Genomic DNA, 23,118 nt, shown 5'->3' on the forward strand with positions numbered 1-23,118 from the left:
GGAGGTGGGTTACTTTCAACTGCACCACCCTGTATTTGTAAACGTTGTTAGCAAATAGGAAAATTGTATCATTGGCTTATTGGTTTATCTGAAATGCAATAACAAGAGACAACGGTCAAGGTCGGAGGTCGGTAGGAAGAAAAGGTGGACAGAGGGGTGGCAGGAAATGGACATAGGAAACGATATGGGGGAGCTCTAGAGAGAGGAGGTAGAAGGTGTGGATAGAGAAGGGGGAAGGATGCGGCGATGGACAAAGAGAGGGGGAAGAGAAGATGGAGAGAAAAAAGGGGATCGACAAGATTAGGGCGTACATCCAATTCCCAAGCAGGGTTGTTCTTTCTTTTTTTTTCTTTTCCATTTAACCAGAACCACAGCAATGCATTATTGGGAACAGCTAGTAAACTATTATTTCCATAATGACTGGTTTCAGTTTTCTGCATTTATATTCAATAACAAATCAGATTTAGAGTACCCATAATGGATAATCTTAATAATAAACGCGAGCGCGCGCGTGCGTGTGTGTGTGTGTGTGTGTGTGTGTGTGTGTGTGTGTGTGTTTAAGTGTTGTCGTTAATGTCAGTGAAATGTGCGTTTTAAATTACATTGTCGGAAGGCAGCTTCGTAAATTTGAACTTGCTGTATTGGTGTACACAGAGGCCAATAAAATAAAAATGAAAAATACTGGCTTATTGAGTTTTCAGTTCGAACGCTAAGCGCGGTGCCTTGTTGCAGGAAGCGCGGACAGCGCGCAGCGGGCAGGCGGAGAGATGCGGTGGGCGGGTCGCGACGCCTCGCATCGCAGACAATGGAGCTCTCGCCTTGCCTGCCTTTCCGCAGACGCGGAGCCGGAGGCGTCGGCGAGGCGAGGCGAGGAGGGGGAGGGGCAGGGGCCGGCTTATCAAGTGGGGCAGCAGCTGCATTCCAGTCAGCGGGCAGGAAGCCGCCAATCTGGACGGCGCCGTTTGTGTGTCACGAGGAGCGGCCGGCCGGCCGCCTCAACAGGACCCAGGAGACGCTGCACCTACACTTAACACGCCTTTTTTTTGTCGCGGGACTTCAGACTGGTTTGATGCAGCTCGCCATGACTTCCTCTTCTGGTCCAACCTCTTCGTCTCAGAGCAGCACTTACACAGGCGCGGATCTGCAGGGGGAAAGGAGGTGGAAGTTGGGAGGTGGAGAATCGTGGAAGTCATGTCATCCTCCGCTCTCTCTTCCCCGCATCTACCCCCAAAAAAGGAATTTAGTACAAGCGTTTATATTTTTTTACTTACATGAGTTTCCAAATTTCCCAGCTAACTTTCGAGAAATCAAGTAACATAACAATTGTGGGGCTGGAAATGTTGTTGTTCTTGTGGCCTTCAGTCCTGAGATTGGTTTGATGCAGCTCTCCACGCTACACCATCCTGTGCAAGCTGCTTCATCTCCCAGTACCTACTGCACCCTACATTCTTCTGAATCTGCTTTGTGTATTCATCTCTTGGTCTCCCTCTACGATTTTTATCCTCCACGCTGCCCTCCAGTATTAAATTGGTGATCCCTTGATGCCTCAGAACATGTCCTACCAACCGATCACTTCTTCTAGTTAAGTTGTGCCACAAACTCCTCTTCCCAATTCTATTCAATACCTCCTCATTAGTTATGTGATCTACCCATCTAATCTTCAGCAATCTTCTTTAGCACCACACTTCGAAAGCTTCTATTCACTTCTTGTGCAAACTATTTACCGTCCATGTTTCACTTCCATACATGGCTACACTCCAAATACTTTCAGAAACGACTTCCTGGCACTTAAATCTATACTCAATGTTAACAAATTTCTCTTCTTCAGACACACTTTCCTTGACATAGCCAGTCTACATTTTATATCCTCTCTACTTCGACCATCATCAGTTATTTTGCTCCCCGGACAGCAAAACTCCTTTACTACTTTAAGCGTCTCATTTCCTAATCCAATTCCCTCAGCATCACCCGTCTTAATTCGACTACATTCCATTATCCTCGTTTTGCTTTTGTTGATGTTCATCTTATACCCTTCTTTCAAGACACTGTCCATTCCATTCAATTGCTCTTCCAAGTCCTTTGCTGTCTCTGACAGAATTACAATGTCATCGGCGAACCTCAAAGTTTTTATTTCTTCTCCATGGATTTGAATTCCAACTCCGAACTTTTCTTTTGTTTCCTTTACTGCTTGCTCAGTATACAGATTTAATAGCATCGGGGAGAGGCTACAACCCATCTCACTCCCTTCCCCACCACTGCTTCCCATTCATTTCCCTCGACTCTTATAACTGCTTTCTGTACAAGTTGCAGATAGCCTTTCGCTCCCTGTATTTTACCCCCGCCACCTTCAGAATTTGAAAGAGAGTATTCCAGTCAACATTGTCAAAAGCTTTCTCTAAGTCTACAAATGCTAGAAATGTAGCTTTGCCTTTCCTTGATCTATTTTCTAAGATAAGTGGTAGGGTCAGTATTGCCTCACTTGTTCCAACATTTCTACGGAATCCTAACTTATCTTCCCCGAGGTCGGCTTCTACCAGTTTTTCCATTCCTCTGTAAAGAATTCGCGTTAGTATTTTGCAGCTGTGACTTATTAAACTGATAGTTCGGTAATTTTCACATCTGTCAACACCTGCTTTCTTTGGGATTGCAATTATTATATTCTTCTTGAAGTCTGAGGGTATTTCACCTGCATCATACATTTTGCTCACCAGATGGTAGAGTTTTGTCAGGACTGGCTCTCCCAAGGCATTCAGTAGTTCTAATGGAATGTTGTCTACTCCCGAGGCCTTGTTTCGACTCAGGTCTTTCAGTGTTCTGTCAGACTCTTCACGCAGTATCATATCTCCCATTTCATCTTCATCTACATCGTCTTCCATTTCCATAATATTGCCCTCAAGAACATCGCCCCTGTATTGACCCTCTATATACTCCTTCCACCTTTCTGCTTTCCCTTCTTTGCTAAGAAGTGGGTTTCCATCTGAGCTCTTGAAATTCATGCAAGTGGTTCTGGCGATGAATTCTAGAAATTAGAAGCTAAGACAAACATACGGTACGTTTCAGTCGCTGGTTGTAGTATCCATTACAATTGGGATCTAAATTTATCTGCGTTGTGCTTGATTACTTCATCTCATAATCAACGTAATACTTGTGGACGAATATATTAAAGCGCTGGAGTGAACCTGTCCCCCAGCGCTTGTTTTATCACTAGATTATGCTAATAAACACTCTTGCCTGGACGTACTAGAGAGCAGTACTCGGCTTTGGCTGCTCTTGTCATTGCAATAGTTTTCTATACTGTTGGTTGGGGCACTGAGTCGAGGCTTGTTATCTGTAACCACTGCGCTACAACAAAAAAATTATTACTGTTTCTTCTTTTTTCTGGTCTTGTGCCATATCTCCACAGGGTCGTCATGTTATGTTAGTTTAGTTGCACAGGGTGGCCGGATTCCCTTCCTGTCGTTACCCTGTAGCCACCCCTTCCCGATCATTTCGTCTGGACGGGAGCTCTGTACCACGTCTGGCCGCACCTAGTGTCATCCTACGTGAAACTGTGAGAGCGTTTCTCGAAATGTTTGGGAATCACGTAACTGTTGCGGGGCCTGGATACCAGCCCTGTATTCGCTTGGTCGAGTGTGGGAAACCGCCTAACAGTAACACAGAGGCTAGTCGATACACCGGCCCTCGTCGTTTCTTTAATCCATCGCGTGGATTCGGTTCGGGGCCTCGGCGCCTCGTCGATTACCACAGACGCCGTGCTAGCGGTGCGACAGGATTTGCGCGGCAACGATAAATAAGTATTAATAGCAAAGTACATTAACAAGTCTTCACTATTTATAACGTGTTAGTTTGAACCCATTGTTGACAATCCATTTTCTGTTTGCGTTTTCTAATACATTTTTCGTTTGGTGTCCAATTGCAAGGACGAGCTATACTGCTGCGAGTGAGATCTCGTATCGTCATCCTTGCACACCAGCGAGAATTAAGTAGGAACAGACTTACTCTTCGGAATAACAATTATTAGCCATTCAACTACGAGATCGCGCTCAAATGTAAACCTTTCGTATTTTTTATGTGAAAACTCAAAGCTTTTAAAATAAGACAAACGTTTTAACATTCTACATCTTAATTCTTCGTGTTTACATATTTATTTCTCAACATTGTCACCCTGGCGATCAACACATTTCTCCCAATGAGAGACCAATTGGTTGTTTCCGTCACTGTAGAGTGTTTGTTAACGGAGCCATCACCTCACCTCTGCTTTCACCACTTATACACTATCTACGTCTACATTCATACTCCGCAAGCCACCTGGCGGTGTGTGGCGGAGGGTACCTTGAGCACCTCTATCGGTTCTCCCATCTATTCCAGACTCGTATTGTTCGTGGAAAGAAAGATTGTCGGTATGCCTCTGTGTGGGCTCTAATCTCTCTGATTTTATTCTCATGGTCTCTTCGCGAGATATACGTAGGAGGGAGGAATATACAGCTTGACTCCGCGGTGAAGGTATGTTCTCGAAACTTCAACAAAACCCGTACCGAGCTACTGAGCGTCTCTCCTGCAGAGTCTTCCACTGGAGTTTATCTATAATCTCCGTAGCGCTTTCACGATTACTAAATGATCCTGTAACGAAGCGTGCTGCTCTGCGTTGGATCTTCTCTATCTCTTCTATCAACCCTATCTGGTACGGATACTCGAAGGTGTTCTTTAAGTTTTGCAAACAGATGAAAATCGGATGGAGCCAAGTGGGAACTGTATGGAGGATAATCGATGACAGTGAATCCAAGGCGTCGAATTGTTGGAGACGTCGCAACACTCGTGTGTGGTCTGGTATTGTCATGCTGAAGGAGAGGGTGCTCATGTGTGGACGAACTCTTCCAACACGAAAGTCTATTGCAGCACGGGGTTTCCCCTACACCTACATAGCTACGTTACACCGCCATGTTATATGTTGCGAGTCGGGCCTCTAGCGACAGAGGGCTGCAAATATGTACACGTGAAGTATAAAGATACAGAACCTGACTAATATTAGTTTCTTTAAAAAATAGAAAAAAACTTTTAAGAGTTTTCCCGTGAACTATTCGGTGGCAATTTCAAGGTTGGCAATGACGAGCACTGTCGGAACTACCAGACAGTAGGTGACTCGGCAGCAACAGTGTAGGCTAATTTGGTACGAACAGTGACCATTCTCTTCGGTAAAACAATGCTACACTCAGTCACTAGCAAGATGTGTCACAATTGTTTGACGGATACAGCACGGACTGGGGCTACTTCCGTACAACCATCTCCACTCGCCTCCACCCCTAGGCCACGTAACATCAATCATAATTTGCAGCGTATCTTGGACCTAGATTCGATCTATTTCCTTGAGTTGTGAGCTCAGATTCAGATCCTACGGATCAGGACAGTTCGCCAACGCTTTTGCTTCTCTTTTAGTCCATTGTGCGACCCGTCGCGGCGCCATTGTGTTAAAGTGGACGATACACGGAACTGAGTTGGTGTCTCTAATTTAGTTGCTCATGAGTGTGCTAGTGAGAATCGTACCGACTACCTACTCTGATATAGCGATTTTTTTTAATTAATTAATTATTTCACAGTACGGAGGATATTCTGCTAACTGAACACATAAGATAGTTAATAATGTCATAACTCGCAATAATTTTCCAAATGAATGAAGAACTGCAGTCACTGTTCTCATGTTCAAGAAAGGAGATAAGAAGGTCCCAACCAATTACAGAGGGAAAAATCTAATAGTCCCTCTTCCAAAGAAAGCAGGTGGTAACAGGTATGGATACAACCGAAATACCAATTGAGTGAATTATGGTTGCAAAATTCTAACACGAGTTTTTTTAGAGAAGAATGGAAAAACTAGTAGTAGCCCACCTCGGGGAAGATCAGTTTGGATTCCGGAGAAATGCAGGAACACGCGAGGCAATACTGACCTTACGACTTGTCTTGGAAGGTATGTTAAGGCAAGGCAAATCTTCGTTTATAGCATTTGTAGACTTAGACAAAACTTTTGACAATGCTGACTGAAGTACTCTCTTTCAAATTCCGAAGGTGGCAGGGGTAAAATAAGGGGGTGAAAGGCTGTTTACAACTTGTACAAACACGAGACGGCAGTTATGATAGTCGAGGGGCTTGGAAGGAAAGCAGCGGTTGAAAAGGGATGGGCCAGGGTTGTAGCCTAGCCCCGATGTTATTCAAAGAAAAATTTGGAGAGGAATTAAAGTACAGGGAGAAGAAATTCTGTCAGAGACAGCAAAGGACTTGGAAGAGCAGTTGAACGGAATGTACAGTGTCTTGAAAGGAGGATACAAGATGAGCGTCAACAAACGCAAAACAATGTTAACGGACAGTAGCCGAATTAAATCAGTTGTTGCTGAGGGAGTGACTAGGCGAGAAGAGCGTTTCTGTATTTGTATGGAATGTAGCCATGCATGGGTCAACGGCCTAGCCGCAGTGGTAACACCGGTTCCCGTCACATCACGGAAATTAAGCGCTGTCGGTCTTGAATGGGTGACCCTCTGGGCTGCCCAGTGCTGTTGGCAAGCGTGGTGCACTCAGCCCTTGTGAGGCAAACTGAGGAGGTACTTGATTGAGAAATAGCGGCTCCGGTCTCTTATACTGACATACAGCCGGGAGAGCGGTGTGCTGACCACGTGCCCCTCCATGTCCACATCCAGTGACGCCTAGGGGTGAGGATGACGCGGCGGCCGGTCGGTACCGTCTGGCCTCCCAACGCCTGTTCGGACGGAGTTTAGTTTAGTAGACATGTATGGAAGTGAAACAAGGACGATACTCAGATTAGAAAAGAAGAGGACAGAAGCTTTGGAAATGTGGTGCTACAGAAGAATGCTGAGGATTAGATAGGTAAATCGTACAACTAATGAGGAGGTACTGAAAAGAATTGAGGAGAAAATAAATTTGAGGCACAACCTGAAAATCAGTTGATAGGTCACATTCCGCGACATCAAGAGATTACCAATTTAGTATTGGAGGGAACTGTGTAGGGGTAAAAATCGTAGAGGGAGACGAATAGATGGATAGAGTAATCAGAGTCAGAAGGATGTAGGTTACAGTAATTACTCCGAGACAAATAGTCTTGCATAGGATAGAGTAGCATGGAGAGCTGCATCAAACCAGTCTTCGCACTAAACAAAATAACAACAAATCTACTCAGTTCATTTCTAAAACCTATAACAAAAATAACTAACATAAATTTTTAAAAAAATGCAATCCTTGCAGAGGATCCGGAAGGTCATGTACAGAAGCAGTACTCATTGTTAGACAGGTTGTAGAAAGGTTCGTTGAATACCACAAATTTGCTTACCTTTGTTTCATTGACCCTACTTTAGGTAGGGTTTAGATAACAGATGTGATAAACCTGCTGTACGATCGAGGCATTACTTCCAACTTAATAAAAACAGTTGAAAATATTTATTCCAACAACTCCATCCAGGCGAAAATTGTTTTCAGGTTAACTAGCTGTACACCAGTTAATAGTGGTATCAGACAAGGTATTTTTTAATATGGTCATGGACGAGATGATAAAGAAGTGTTGGCTGGTAATGGCTATACGACGGAGGACATGAAAGGCAACATCTCAACCGCAACTTTTTTCAAGTTATGAAAATTGCTGACCTGACAAGGTTAGAGTTTTGTTTTAGTATTGACTGAAGGCAGAAGTTTACAGACAAATTTGCATACACCAGATCGAGTAAGTCTACGAAAGCACACTGATGTCCTCATAAAGTAATGTGTATGCAGCAGGACAAGGAACGCGACACCATCTGCGTGTAATAAAGTGCACCGAGGTTCGTGGTGAACTTACCAAAATGTGTTATAAGCTGTTTAAAACTGTGAACTATGATATACTTACTGTGAATTATTCAAAATGTATTACGAAGTGTTTCAAATTTGTAACCCAATGAATAAATGTTATTTTATCCATGTTGGATCTTGTGAATTCCGCGGCCGTTGACGATAGTGGCTGGTTGCGTAAGTCTACGAATAAATTAATACATAAAGACAGCTAACATGTTAATTGAAATAACCATAATAAATATTTACATGTGTTTCTCACAGGAACCATGAGAAATATACTACATAGTCATGAGCCACACTTCTACAGACAGACATTTCTGTAGCCCCAGAGTACGCATTTTCCTCCCCCCTCCCCCCCTCTCCGCCCCCCAAGAAACAGTGCGTAGCGAGCTACAAAAGAAAATGTCTGCTTCTGGAAAACTTCAATTGAAGGTAGAGCAGCGTAGCCCGAAGCACAACTCGGCCAGTGCAAAGATAGGTCACGCTTAATGCAGTCAACAGTGCAGCGCAGTGCGATATAAACATCCTGCTCGGCATGCATTAGGCTTTGTGGCAGTCGCACAGTCCAAAGGGAGCCGAGGCAGGATGCAGTAATATCTTCGCTCCTATCAAACATGCACAAGTCTCGTATGCAACAGCAACTGCAATGTCTCCATGACACCAAATTTGTATTTTATTTTCTCGCGTTATCACTAGTTTGATGTGGCCTGCCACGACTTCCTATCCTGTGCCAATCTTTTCATCTCAACGTAGTAATTACATTTGACGTCCTTTAGGTTTGATTGTATATATATATTCCTATTTATGTCTTCCCTTATATTTGTTGCCCTCGATGGCTGCCTATGATTTTATGAAAGCTGCTTCAATCGTCTTAACATATGTTCTACCAGCCTTTTCTTCTAGTCAGCGTATTAGACATGTTGCTTTGCTCGCCAATTCTGCGAAGAATTTCTTTTCCCATCTTACCAGTCTACCTAAATTTCAATATTATTCCATAGCACCACACTATAAACGCAAAGACAGTCTTCTTTTCCTATCTTCCCACAGTTCAAGATCTAGTTACCTACGCTGCTGAATCAAATTCGCAGAAATTTATTTCTTAACTTAAGGCCAAAGTTTGATACTAGTAGATTACATGCGGCTAGTCTGCTTCTAGTTTTCTTCTTCCTCCGTCCCCCATGCCTTATTTTGCTTCCGAGGTAGAATATTTACACTTCGTCTACAACATGGCATCCAATTTTCAAGCTGAGTTTGGTGCTAATTTCATTTCTGCTAATCTTCAGTTATATCGCTTTTCTTTGGATTTTACTCACCCCATGTTCTGGGCTCAATATACTGTTCCTTGCACTCAAATGGCTCTGAGCACTATCAGGATTCGAACCTGAGACCGTAGCAGCAGCGCGGTTCCGGATTGAAGCGCCTAGAACCGGTCGGCCACTCCGGCCGGCCCTTGCACTCAGTAGGTCCCATTCTTCCCTACTTTCACAGACAACAGCGTTGTCAGCAAATATTATCACTGTTACCCATTCACCACGAAATTTAAACCACTTCTGAAACTTCCACTAATTTCCTCGATTGCTTCTGCGATATATAGACTGAACAATAGTTGAGAAAGAGTGCACCCCTGCCTTAAATTATTTTTAATCCCGAGCACTTTTCTGTGGGTCTCCTATTTTTTGTCCCCTCTTGAGTCTTTTAAATATTGTATTTTATTCATCTATATCTATAAAGTATACATATTTTTCTGAGCATGTAAAACACATTGCACCTCTTTCCATTGTCCAACATTTTCTCTAAGTGGACAAAGTCCATGAAAGTATATTGATTGGGTCGAGCTGCCTCTCTGTAGCCTTTTCTTTTCTCAAAGTATAACTTACACGCACCCTTTCAATGAATCACCCACATTATCACTGCTATAAAAAGGTGTATAAACACATCTATTCCGCAGATCATGCTGACAATGAGTTACATTAGTGCGTAAAACGTATGCGGAAAAAGAAATAGCCTTACGGCATCTTCGGGTTATACCGATAACTTCTGTCCTTCCTCTTATATCATCAATCGCTAAACTGTGAGAAAACCATGACAGACTTTTTCAGAAAATAGTACATACACCACAGCCCTGAAGGGGGGCAAAGGCTGTCGGTTTCATTGATCGGGATCCTCGCATACTAAAGAGCTTTATCACAACGAAATACGCGGTTGAAAGTATCACGAGTTGTGTCAGATATTACCAACAAACTAGAAGTAGGCAGTAGGAATCCGCGACAAATCCAAGGTTTGTGTTGATCCATGACTCACGTTCGCTAGCGCAGTCGTTAGCGCATTGCCCGCCAAAGATAAGGATCCACGTTCAAAGTCCGGTCGGCACATTGTTTGTTGTCACTTTTCACCATATGGAGTGTCCGCCCCCAGTAGCTGAGTGGTAAGCGCGACAGAATGTCAATCGTAACGGTCTGGGTTCGATTCCCGGCTGGGTCGGGAATTTTCTCCGCTCAGGGACTGGGTGTTGTCCTAATCATCACCATTTCATCCCCATCGACGCGCAAGTCGCCGAAGTGGCGTCAAATGGAAAGACTTGCACCCGGCGAACGGCTTACCCGACGGGAGGCCCTAGTCACACGACATTTATTAACCATATGGGAGTTACATCGTCACCCAAAGAAAGAACTGAAGCACTAATGATACCTAAAAGCTGCAGAGAATCTGCCCTCCGCCAATTACTGTTGTCTTACAGCCCGAAACGACGGTGCCACCCCATTCTGTAGAGAGGTCGTTTCCAGTTCTACACTGATTGTGATTCCAACCTCTACGTTCGCGTCCAGTTACTCCGTGCATCATCGTGACTTCGGCAGAGAAATCACGGCACCAAATAAACACACGCGTTTTCAGGAATGCGACAACAGACAAGTCTGGGCGCCACAGGTATTTTTGGGGCGATTTGCAAAGCTTACTACGGATCATTTCCACTCTGCAGTCGTGCCAGCTTGTTATAAATAATGGGTGATACTTTATTTTCCAATAAGGCGTATATAAAACGCCGTTTAATGAACAAAGTAAGAGCATATGGACTATCAGACCAATTGTGTGATTGGATTGAAGAGTTCCTAGATAACTAACGCAGCATGTCATTCTCAATGGAGAGAAGTCTTCCGAAGTAAGAGTGATTTCAGGTGTGCCGCAGGGGAGTGTCATAGGACCGTTGCTATTCACAATATACATAAATGACCTTGCGGATGACATCGGAAGTTCACTGAGGCTTTTTGCAGATGATGCTGTGGTGTATCGAGAGGTTGTAACAATGGAAAATTGTACTGAAATGCAGGAGGATCTGCAGCGAATTGACGCATGGTGCAGGGAATGGCAATTGAATCTCAATGTAGACAAGTGTAATGTGCTGCGAATACATAGATAGATCCCTTATCATTTAGCTACAAAATAACAGGTCAGCAACTGGAAGCAGTTAATTCCATAAATTATCTGGGAGTACGCATTAGGAGTGATTTAAAATGGAATGGTCATATAAAGTTGATCGTCGGTAAAGCAGATACCAGACTGAGATTCATTGAAAGAATCCTAAGGAAATGCAATCCGAAAACAAAGGAAGTAGGTTACAGTATGCTTGTTCGCCCACTGCTTGAATACTGCTCAGCAGTGTGGGATCCGTACCAGATAGGGTTGATAGAAGAGATAGAGAAAATCCAACGGAGAGAAGCGCGTATGTAAATAGGCAGAACACGGCGCAGCGGTCGGCAACGACCATATAAAACAACTGTACGGCGCAGTTGTTAGATCGGTTACTGCTGTTAAAATGGAAGATTATCAAGATTTAAGTGGACCAGTTAACACTGACATTGGACTTTTGATGTTTGGAAACATGTTGCCTGCTCGGATGAGTCCCGCTTCGAGTTGTATCAAGCGGATGGGCGTGTACGGGTATGGAGACAACCTCGTGAATCCATGGACCCTGCATGTGTGTCGGGGAGTGTTCAAGCTATGAAGTGGGGGTGTGCAGTTGGAGTAAATTGGGCCCCCTGGTACGTCTAGATACGACTCTGACAAGTGACACGTACGTTAGCATCCTGTCTGATCACCCGCTTTCATTCATGTCCATTGTGCATTCCAACGGACTTGGGCAATTCCAGTAGGACAATGCGACACCCCACACGTCCAGAATTGCTGCAGAGTAGCTCCAGGAACACTCTTCTGAGTTTAAACACTTCCGTTGGCCACCAAACTCCCCAGACATGAACATATTCAGCATCCCTGGGATGCCTTGCAAAGTGCTGTTCAGAAAAGGTCTCCACCCCCTCTTACGGATCTATGGACAGACCTGCAGGATTCATGGTGTCAGTTCCAACACTACTTCAGACATTAGTCGAGTCCATGCCACGTCGTGTTGCGGCACTTTTGCATGCTCGCGGGGGCCCTACACGATATTAGGCGCGTGTACCAGTTTCTGTGGCTCTTCAGTGTATATCGCACCTGTCCACAAGCAAGTGACAAATAAAACTTCATACTGTAGGACATACCGAAAAAGTAAGGTGGGGAATCACGGTGCCACTCTCAGGTTAGTAGGAACACATAATATAAAGGTGTGATGACGATGATTTTGAATTGTGAGGCGCTCAACCACGTTGTTATTAGCGCCTAACAAATTAACAAAATCTACGACACGGCTGGGAATCGAACGCGGAACCCCATGATCTACAAGCAGCAACACTAACCACTAGACCAGGCGCTGCGGATTAAAGATATGAGTTGACAACGTCCCATTGTTAAGAAATGAGGAGAAAATCGATCGTTGTCTTGTTTCAGGATTTCCTTAGTCTCCTCAAGCGACTAACGGAAACCAAGGATCCCTAAAACAGATAAGCGACGGGGATATGAATCTCGCCACTCCACACTACATACCAACAGTCTCAGTAAATCTCTCTCGTTGGAGATGTGAGAGGTCCTGCTTTCGCGTCGTAATCGAAAGTGAGCGCTCTGGATAGCACTGGAAACAGTAAGTATTCTTCCTATTATACCTCGGCTGACTAATTGTTTGAACAAGCTAGTAATCTTAAGGTATGGGTTTACAAAATGGGCATAAACGACAAACACGACAAGACTGGGCAGCCGCTCCACTGAGAACTAAAGTTTAGTTTATACGTAGACAATGAGCTGCGAAAATCGTTTTTCGAATCTAGAATTGTGAAACTAATTCCATAAATAGCAGTCTACCAGGCGAAAACAGTATACATTTCAGTTTCGTCATTTTATGAGGACCGAAGCAACATTTTCGTCTCTGAAGCTACAATTGTTGCACATGGGTCATAGCGGAATTGAGGTTCGACTGCCCCAAATCTAGAAAAGGAAAAGAACAAACGTGTTTAAATTCGTGACTGAATAAACAGGGGATGTCAGCTCAGCAACGAAATTTTGGTAATGTTACTTAAAAACCGTCTTGATTGCAAATTTTTTATTCATATGACCGGTTTCGGTTCATTCAGAACCATCTTCAGATCTGTTATTTCAGTTACAGGAGTAACCCGTCCAAATCCAGCAATTTTCACATGCTGACGTAGCATGTGAAAATTGCTGGATTTGGACGGGTTACTCCTGTAACTGAAATAACAGATCTGAAGATGGTTCTGAATGAACCGAAACCGGTCATATGAATTAAAAAATTTGCAATCAAGACGGTTTTTAAGTAACATTATAAAATCACTGATTGCTGTTATCCCATAAGACATTATGTCTGTTTTTGCAAAGAAATTTTGGTAGATTACTCCAGAAACTACTTACAACCACTTAAGAACGACGTCGGAACAATTCATGGTTCTTAACGGGGTTTAAGATGCTATAAAGAACGAAAATTAACTAATTGGTGAAGAGTCATCGTTGAAATTGAAATTGGAAAACACACACTTCCTTTTCTTTTGTATCTACATCGTGTTAAAAAATTCACAACTGCCAAATTTCTTTCAGGTGTTGGTGCGGCTTATTTGTGGATATCATTCATATTAAATTTTCTATTTCCGCCTTTAGCTCCACATCGTATTCTTCCGGTACCTTCCGCATCTGGTAATCTCTTCAGGATAGTTTCATATTCACCTAACGGCATCAGCAAAAGTTTTCAAATGCATAAAGGGGTCTTAGATGTCATATTTATTGCAGAATGTATTTTGATTAGCAACTCCGACACTGTCAGGCCTTTGATGCTCGTATCAGGACGATTTATCTCAAGTACTGAACTACGATTCACTTTGTTCTTTTAATGTCTCACAAACACCAATGCGTAGCATAACAGTACAAGAACAAGAATTTTCTCAACTCCCCACTCCATGTTGCATTTATTGCAACACCACACAATCTTAAAATCACACAAAACTACCTGTTTCGTGTCGCGGAAGTTGGAACGCCCCGATACTAAATAGTTTCGGCAACGACTTCCACCACGGCGGGCTGCGCATGCGCAGCGGCTATCAGCACAGTTTTGAAACTTAATGCCCCCAAGTAAGCTAGTCTGAACAGTGATCTACGCAGCTAGGCAGCTACGGCGCGTGCTCAGTCGGCCACGACTTACCCGCCAGAGTGTGGCGCACGGTGGGCAGGAACACAGGCAAGCAAACCGATCAAAGACGGATTTCCTTTCGGAAAATCGTAGCCTTTCTAGATTTGACTGCAAAAGAAACAACAATGTCAGATATGCATCAAGATACAGACGCTATGGCACGGACATGTTATGAACGACTTTCAAGAATGGAACTCTGAAAACATGACCACATTTTATACCGTTATATTTCGAGCCTTTGAGAGTTAAAATAAGAAAGCCACAGGTATTATACCGATGAAAGCGTAATTTATGAAAGTAGACTATTTTCAAGACAAGATAGATATTAGGTGGGAAGGAAAATATAGTTCGGTTCTACAAAAGAAAGGCACGGGAGAGGAAGGATTGACGGGAAAAAGTTACTCAGAAGTACAGTGCCATTGTTTCGTGGTATATAGTATGTTCAACACCGGGAGAGATGATCCAAGTATTTCAAGACAAAGTACAGAACGGGTGGTACATTTAACTATTGTATATTTTGCAAGCTGTGTCCATTCTGTTGAAGATTATGCTGAAACCCGGTTTATCTCTGACGGAGTTTCTTTAACTTGCCTGTGATAGAGTAACATATCTTAACTGAAGTAGGAAACTGTTATCTTAACGTGAAAGACTCTTTGTTCAGTGGCGATTATTTCCTGGTTTACTGGAGCCTATGTGATAGTGTGAAGTACAGATAGTTTAATTATTTATGTAGTTCTCCAAGGTACTTCATGGTACTGCGGTGCCGTAGTACGTGTTGGTATGGAGCGTTTTAAGTCTTGATATCACTGTTATTTTCCCATAGAAAAGGAAGAAGCAGCTGTAAAATTTAAATTCCATTCTGTTGATAGAACTGTCTATACGCCACCGGCATTTGGCACTTTCCCTTTTGTCGCTGAATGGACCCCGCATCTGTACTTTGCTACTAAGGCTTTCGTAAATGCGAAACTATTGAGTAACCTACGAATTATTTTACGCAATATGATGGTGGAACAAACCAAGAATACTGCAGTTTCGGATGCTAGGAAAACGAATCACAATGAGAAACAATGGGTATTACTAAATACGTCCTGAACACTTAGTATTAAAAACTTGCAAATGTGAGTCTCTTCAATGTATTACACTCTTTCAAAAAACTCACCTGACTTCCATCAACTTATGACACATTGTTTCTTGTCCTTTCGGCAGCAGCACATTCATACTGATACAGAAAAAATCCGGTTTCAAACTTTTGCCACAGTATGCGAAGCAAGCTACTTAAACATTTGCGTTCATGTGTTGTCAACTGAAAGTAATTTCCCGACACGAAACCAGTCAAAACCATAGAATGAAATTTAAATTTATTAGGTCCAACAGCACCATAAATTTGTGTAGTTCTTGGTTGACGTTTCTATATTATAACAACAGAATAAGATATCAGCAGCAACTAAAGCTAGCCACGAGTCCGTTCCCGATCATACTCATTTCTTTCTGTCCTAATGCGATCTATTGCCCTGACACAATGTGCTTTTCCCAGTTCTGAACTGTAACGAGAAAGGTGGCTCACATCAGTGGTAGGACACTGGGCTCGTATTGGTCGGTCAGTGGTTAAAAACTCCATTCAGCTATCAAGATTTTGGTCTTCCATGATTTCCCCACATCGATTAAGACAAACATCTGAGCGGCTCCTTTGAAAGGCCACTGTAACTTTCCTTCCCCATCTCTGAAACAATCCGAGCACGTTCTACGTTTCTAAGGATTTCGTTGTCTACGTACTATAAATCATAATTTTCCTTTCCTTTCCTTAGGTTACCACCACTGAAAATACATCCTGAAGTCAGACAGAGCGTGCTCAGTGAGACGTCCAGTAATGTATAGTGACACAATGCAGATAAACTACGCATTATTGTGTACGATATGCAGTCTTTCGAATAATATGGCTAAAAGTAAAGAGTGACGCTATTCTTGCAGCAACAACTTGCCTTCTATCTAGCTAACTTACCAGATACACCATGCATGGTTCTGCAGAACCGTCTATACCAAAAACATTGATTGAATTGAGCTTATTGTTTCTACAAACATATCACAGTTTTATTATACAGTGAGGGAACAAAGTTACGGGGTAGCGATATGTATATATACAGATGGCGACAGCATCACGTGCACAAGGTTTAAAAGGGCAATGCATTGGCGGAACTTTCATTTGTACTCAGATGATTCATGTGAAAAGGTTTCCGACGTGATTATGGCTCCAAGATGGGAATAACAGACTTTTAACACGGAACGCTAGTTGGAGTTGGACTCATAGGACATTCTATTTCGGAAAACATTAGAGACTTCAATATACCGAGATCCATAGAGTCAAGAGTGTGCCAAGAATACCAAATTTCAGACATTACCTGACGCCATGAACAACTCAGTGCCCGAAGGCCTTCACTTACAGACCGACAGCATCGGTGTGTGCGTAGAGCTGTCAGTGTTAACATACAAGAAACACTGCGCGAAATAACCGCAGAAATCAATGTGTGGCGTTAAACGAACGTATCCGTCAGGACGGTGCAGTGCAATCTGGCGTTAATGGGTTTTGACAGCAAACGACCGACGCGAGTACCTTTGTTAAAAGCACATCACTTGCAGCGCCTCTCGTGGACTATTACCACATCGGTTGCACCCTAAACGACTAGAAAGCCATGGCCTGGTCAGATGAGTTCCGATTTCAGTTGGTGAGAGCTGATGGTAGGGTTTCCGAGTGTGGCTCAGACACCGCGAAGCCATGGACGCAAGTTGTCAACAATACACTGTGCAATGGGTGGTGGCTCCATAATGGTGTGGTCTATGTTTACGTTGAATGGACTGAGTCCCATGGCCCAACTGAACCTATCATTGACTGAAAATGTTTATGTTCAGCTACTTGGAGACCATTCGCAGCCATTCATGGAGTTCATGTTCCCAAACAAAGATGGAATTTTTATGGACGACAATGCGCCATGTCAGCGGGCCACAGCTGTTCGCTATTGGTTTGATGAACGTTTTGGACAATTCGAGGAAATGATTTGGTCACCCAGCGAAAATTTATGGAACATAATCGAGAGGCCAGTTCGTGCACAAAGTCCTGATCCAGCAACACTTTAGCGATTATGGACGGTTATAGAGGCAACATTGCTCAGTATTTCTGCAGGGGACTTCCAGTGTCTTGTTGAGTCCATGCCATGTTAATCTACTGCATTACGCCGGGCTAAATGGTGTCTGATACGATAGTAGGTACAACTTTTGTGTTTCTTTAAACTTGTACTATAGAGCGTATGCTTCTCTAATTATCTTGTTATATTTCTTCATATAAAGGCGTATAAGGCAGAGAATACTGAAGTTGCAACTGCCAAGTCAGTTTTTGGTTATGAAACTTGTTCCTGACAAGTAACGTAGAAACAGTTGAACAGTCGCCATATGCGTGCGGAAACGCATGATAGGGCTACACGGGATCGGTGGGACGTCGGCATCTTCTCCGTATTGGCTGCTGCAAGTAAACTCCAGTAACTTCTGCTCCTCTCAACCGGTCTATGAACGTAATGTGGCGGAGTTTCGTAGCGTACGTCGTCCAGAGCTCAAGGGCATCCTCAAAGCTAGGCGCTACCATGCATAATTTTCTGAAGTACCGGATGATCAAGAAGACAGTATAAATTTGAAAACTGAATAAATCACGGTATAATGTAGATAGAGAGGTACAAATTGACACACATGCTTGGAATGACATGGGGTTTTATTAGAAACAAAAAAAAAGGTCCAAAAATGTTCGACAGATGGCGCTTCATCTGATCAGAATAGCAATAATTAGCATAACAAAGTAAGACAAAGCAAAGATGACGTTCTTTACAGGAAATGCTCAATATATCCACCATCATTCCTCAACAATAGCTGTAGTCGAGGAATAATGTTGTGAAGAGCACTGTAAAGCATGTACGGAGTTATGGTGAGGCATTGGCGTCGGATATTGTCTTTCAGCATCCCTAGAGATGTTGGTCGATCACGATACACTTGCGACATCAGGTAACCCCAAAGCCAATAATCGCACGGACTGAGGTCTGGGGACCTGGGAGGCCAAGCATGACGAAAGTGGCGGCTGAGCACACGATCATCACCAAATGACGCGCGCAAGAGATCTTTCACGCGTTTAGCAATATGCGGTGGAGCGCCATCCTGCATAAACATCGTCCGTTCCAGCAGGTGTTTATCAGCCAGGCTAAGGATGATGCGATTCTGTAACATATCGGCGTGCCTCTCACCCATCACGGTAGCAGTTACAAAACCAGAATCACGCATTTCCTATAAGAAAAAAGGCACGATAACGGCAGATGTGGTAAATCCAACCCATGCCGTGACTTTATCGTCGTGCAATGGAGTTTCCACGACAGTTCTAGGGTTTTAGGTAGCCCAAATTCTGCAGTTGTGGGCGTTGACAGACCCTCGGAGCGTGAAATGAGGTTCGTCGGTCCACAACACGTTACGCGACCCATCGTCATCTTCCGCCATCTTTTGAAACGCCCACACCGCAAATGCCCTCCGCTTCACTAAATCGCCAGGTAACAGTTCATGATGCCGATGGACTTTGTACGGATAGCATGGGAGGGTACGCCGAAGTGCCAACCAAACAGTAGTGTATGGAATGCCGGTGCGACGTGCGACTGCACGAGCGCTGACTGCCCCGTGCATAGACCAACCCGCTACAGTCTCCACTTCTTCCTGAACTGTCTCACCAGCTTTACGCTTGTGCTCGGTCGGCCACTACGAGGTGTATCGTGTGAACAACCCGTGGCTTCGAACTTCGAAATCATTCTCGTCGACTGATCTTTAACCGTTCGAATCCCCTTCCTATGGTGATAGGATCGTAACGCTGAACTACCACATTCTCCATTCTGATAATACAGCTTCACTAAAAGCGCCTTTTCAGGTAACGTCAACATGCTGCGACTCCTGGCGCATCTGATTCTCTCTCTCATTACAGCTCCTTTTATACACGATTGTCATGCGCTGTCACTGACGTTTTGCTGTCCAGCGCCATCTGTCGGACATTTTGTGAACTTTGTTTTTTTTTGTTTCTAATAAAACCGCATGTCATTCCAAGCACGTGTGTCAATTTTTACCTCTCTGTCTACATTAATCCGTGGTTTATTAAGTTTTCCAATTTATTCTGATCTTTTGATCACCCGGTATATATGAAGTAGCCTACAGAATGGGTACTACATACATGTAATGAAGGCGAGGACGGGCAAGTATTTCTTCATTGCGGATGAACTCCGGCTCTAACTCTTACGGATATCGGCTAAATGCCGCGAGTAATGAGAATCATGGGCATTTATGTTTTAAGGAAAGCGTTCTGTGAAGCTGCGATGACCACTGTGTGTGATAGCCGGCACGGTAGCTCAGCGTGTTCGGTCAGAGGGTTAGCTGCCCTCTGTAATAAAAAAAATTGAGTGATCTGATCAACGCTGAACCTGAATGGGTGTCATGGGATGTCCGCCCCGAACAAATGCAACGAACAATACAGAAGAAAATGAGATTAAAAAAGTATCCTGGGAAGTCCGGCCCGAACATATGCAACGAACAGTAACTAACAAAATGAGATAAAGGAAAATGGTCAGAGGGTCTGCCTAATAAGCGAGAGACTCGTGTTCGAGTCCCAGCCCAGTACAAATTTTTAGCTTTCCCCATTGATTTAAATCAATGCCCAATCGCAGCCGATGTCTGTAATACCTTTGTGTGCTACATTCAGAAGTTCTTGTTGTCAGTGAACTTCTGTAACAATGTAAAACTCTATACTGTCTCCTTTTGAGAAAGTCGGAGTGTATCTGGTTTGTATTTGTTTCCCACAGACGAGTGTGAAACATACGCAGCAGCTATCAACCCGATAGTTGGTTAGAACACCACAACTCTTTTTGCAAGGCATAGTCCCGCTGGTTTGCACGAAGCATTTCCAGGCGTGAACATCACATTAATGAGAAAACGTCCAGTACCGAGCGCGGACGGGATGAAAACCATCGCCTTTAGCGTCTGACACTCCCAAAGACAATTAGGTAAGCACAGAGGGCCAAATAGTAGTCATCGGCGTAAAAGATTACGCTGGTTGATCTGGGGGTCTGTAGACGGTGTTGGGAGCCGGCACGAGGTGGCCAGCTCACCTTCCATAGCCGACAACGGACATGGCAGTGAAGTGGCGAGCCTGTGCCTCTCGGTTAGTTGGTTGATTTGGGGGAGGGGACCAAAGTTCAAATGGCTCTGAGCACTATGGGACTTAACATCTATAGTCATCAGTCCCCTAGAACTTAGAACTACTTAAACCTAACTAACCTAAGGACAGCACACAACACCCAGCCATCACGAGGCAGAGATAATCCCTGACCCCGCCGGGAATCTAACCCGGGAACCCGGGCGTGGGAAGCGAGAACGCTGCCGCACGACAACGAGATGCGAGCTGAGGGGACCAAACTGCGAGGTCATCGGTCCCATCGGATTTAGGAATCATGGGTAAGGAAGTCGGCCATGCCCTTTGAAAGGAACCATACCTGCATTTGCCTGAAGCGATTTAGGAAAAATCACAGAAAACCTAAATCAGGATGGCCAGACGCGAGTTTGAACCGCCGTCCTTCCGAATGCGGATCGAGTGTGCTAACCAGTGCGCCACCTCGCTCGGTCCACACGATTGAATGCGCATTAAGGTGGGTAGCCACGGCAGAAGACGAGACAGGATGGTGGAAGGGAGCTATCGAGTTTGGATGTGCTAATAGCCATACTGCGAAACTATTCCATTTGTTGGAACATCAGTGCGAAGTATCTAACGTATCTACAAGGAATGGTGTACGACTCGTGTAATGTGGCATAAGCCAATGGTCGTAACAAAATCGTATCCGACAGAAACCGGGCACAAGTGTTACGTTTTGTCAATAACAATCGGCTTCAGATCCGACCGAAATTGCTGCTGTTGAACATAAGCCACCTGGTAAAACGCAATTTCTCGACGCAGCACACAATACAGCACGTCTAAAGTGGGTCGAACAACACAAACTGGGCGGTAACTGAATTGAGGCGTGTAATGTGTTCCGACGAGTAGCGATTTTGCCCCTTTCCAAACAGTAAAAGGCGTCGAGTGTACCTAAGGTCCAAGGCCACCCTTGTGGAGGTTGCAGTCCACGCCAGATGTGGTTCTGTGATGTTTTGGGGGCGTATTCTGGCAGCGTGAGTTGAGCACATTCATTCAGATTACCGCGAACGCAACAAGGGTATTTGTTTCCACTCATGCGGTTAAGCGTTCCCGTCCTCGTACATCTTGGTGATAAGTTTGTTGTGGACACTCCCGAGCTTCGAGGTGACAACAGCCGTCTTCACAGTGTTGCGCGCACACCTTTCCGGTTTCAAGAACAGTGAGGCACCTCGAATGGTGAAGCGGGGCAATTTGATAGCTCCAAGAGGTGAAGTCTTGAATGAGTGGCTCCAGCTGGGTGTGACATACCTGCAGAAAGTGATGATTTTTCCCCCGATGAACTGATGGCACTATCAAGGCTATTCGCCTGATATGTGTTGGAGGGAGGGTGGGAAGACTACCTTTTTTCTAAGTGTTTATTTAGTGTACCCTCCCCGTTTTAATAATGAAAATTTGTTCCAACACGAGGTCGATAACCACGCGTCGTCGAGGTGTAAGAACTAAGACACTGAGAAAGTTTATGCAATAACTGTAAACCGTAGGAAATGTATGGCAACGTAGCCCGTTAAATGTAAGAATACAGAATTTTGGATAAGCTAATTCTGGTACCAATTCTTCTGCTTCAGCGACATGAAGCAAACGCACCCACAAAGCAGACGTTCCAAGCATAAAACAAAATGTTGGGATCCATGCGTATCCAGATTGGATTATCAGGCAAATGCCTTGTTCGCCGCAATGTGCAGAAATATCAATTGGACTAAATTTAATGCTGTCGATACGACCGTTACTGCTACATTCATTACAATGTTTTACTTCTGGAGGCAAACACTTTTTTTTATACTACCGACTGCACTGCACTGCACATTGATATTAGGATTACTGTTTGATTCATTTGAAATCGGCAATATAAGAATTTATATGTGATTTTGTCTGGAAACAAAAATTATTTCAAGAAACATCAGGTCTAGCAAGGTTCCAAGAGAATCCGACACGAACTTACACTCACAACAGTGACTGGCATACTTGTTAGATTACCTTGGATTAAATATCAGATACTTTTACCGGCCACCAGATTCAGATAGAATTCTCGTAAAGCCGTTTAAAGACTGGATCATTCGATTATGGCTATAAAAATGCCTAATATGGAATGAGAGAACTGCACGTGCATTACAAGCTGTGAAAAAATACTGAACGCAGTGTTGGACAACTGAATAATACAAAAGCCCACCGATGACAGAACTGTTTTACAAATTCTCGCTACGAACAGACCCAACCACGTTGCGTTCGAACACAATAGCAGTCACACTCAAGATAAACGCACTCCAAATTCATACTATTATGCTTTGTAAATGCGGAGTTAACTCTGCCTGTTAAGTTTTCATGACTAAATCGCTGAACCGATTTCGATGCCGAGGAAGAACACAGGTTACTTCAGAAAGTGTATAGCGGAAGATATTTATCTATTTGAAGAGTGTAACACGAATTAGTGAAAAATATTTACTCTTTTGGAAACCTGTTTTCATTTTTAGTCTCAAAATTTGTCATA

General features: G+C 43.8%; 1 protein-coding gene across 4 annotated transcripts in view; it reads right to left on the reverse strand.

Moving 5' to 3' along the window:
• LOC126337029 (ras-like GTP-binding protein RhoL) overlaps nt 1-23,118 on the reverse strand; it is a 350,016-nt gene that overhangs the window by 156,909 nt on the left and 169,989 nt on the right. For 2 of the 4 annotated variants that reach the window (XM_050001313.1, XM_050001310.1), the window contains exon 2: nt 14,396-14,491. The exons of the other annotated variants lie outside the window; for them this stretch is intronic. Coding sequence is in view for 1 of the 2 variants with exons in the window: in XM_050001310.1 (XP_049857267.1) it covers nt 14,396-14,491 (96 nt within the window). In the remaining variant the exon portion in view is untranslated. The remainder of the gene's footprint in view (nt 1-14,395; nt 14,492-23,118) is intronic. 4 annotated transcript variants of the gene reach the window in all.

This window comes from Schistocerca gregaria, chromosome 2 (genome assembly GCF_023897955.1).
Source record: "Schistocerca gregaria isolate iqSchGreg1 chromosome 2, iqSchGreg1.2, whole genome shotgun sequence".
Taxonomy (NCBI): Eukaryota; Metazoa; Arthropoda; class Insecta; order Orthoptera; family Acrididae; genus Schistocerca; species Schistocerca gregaria.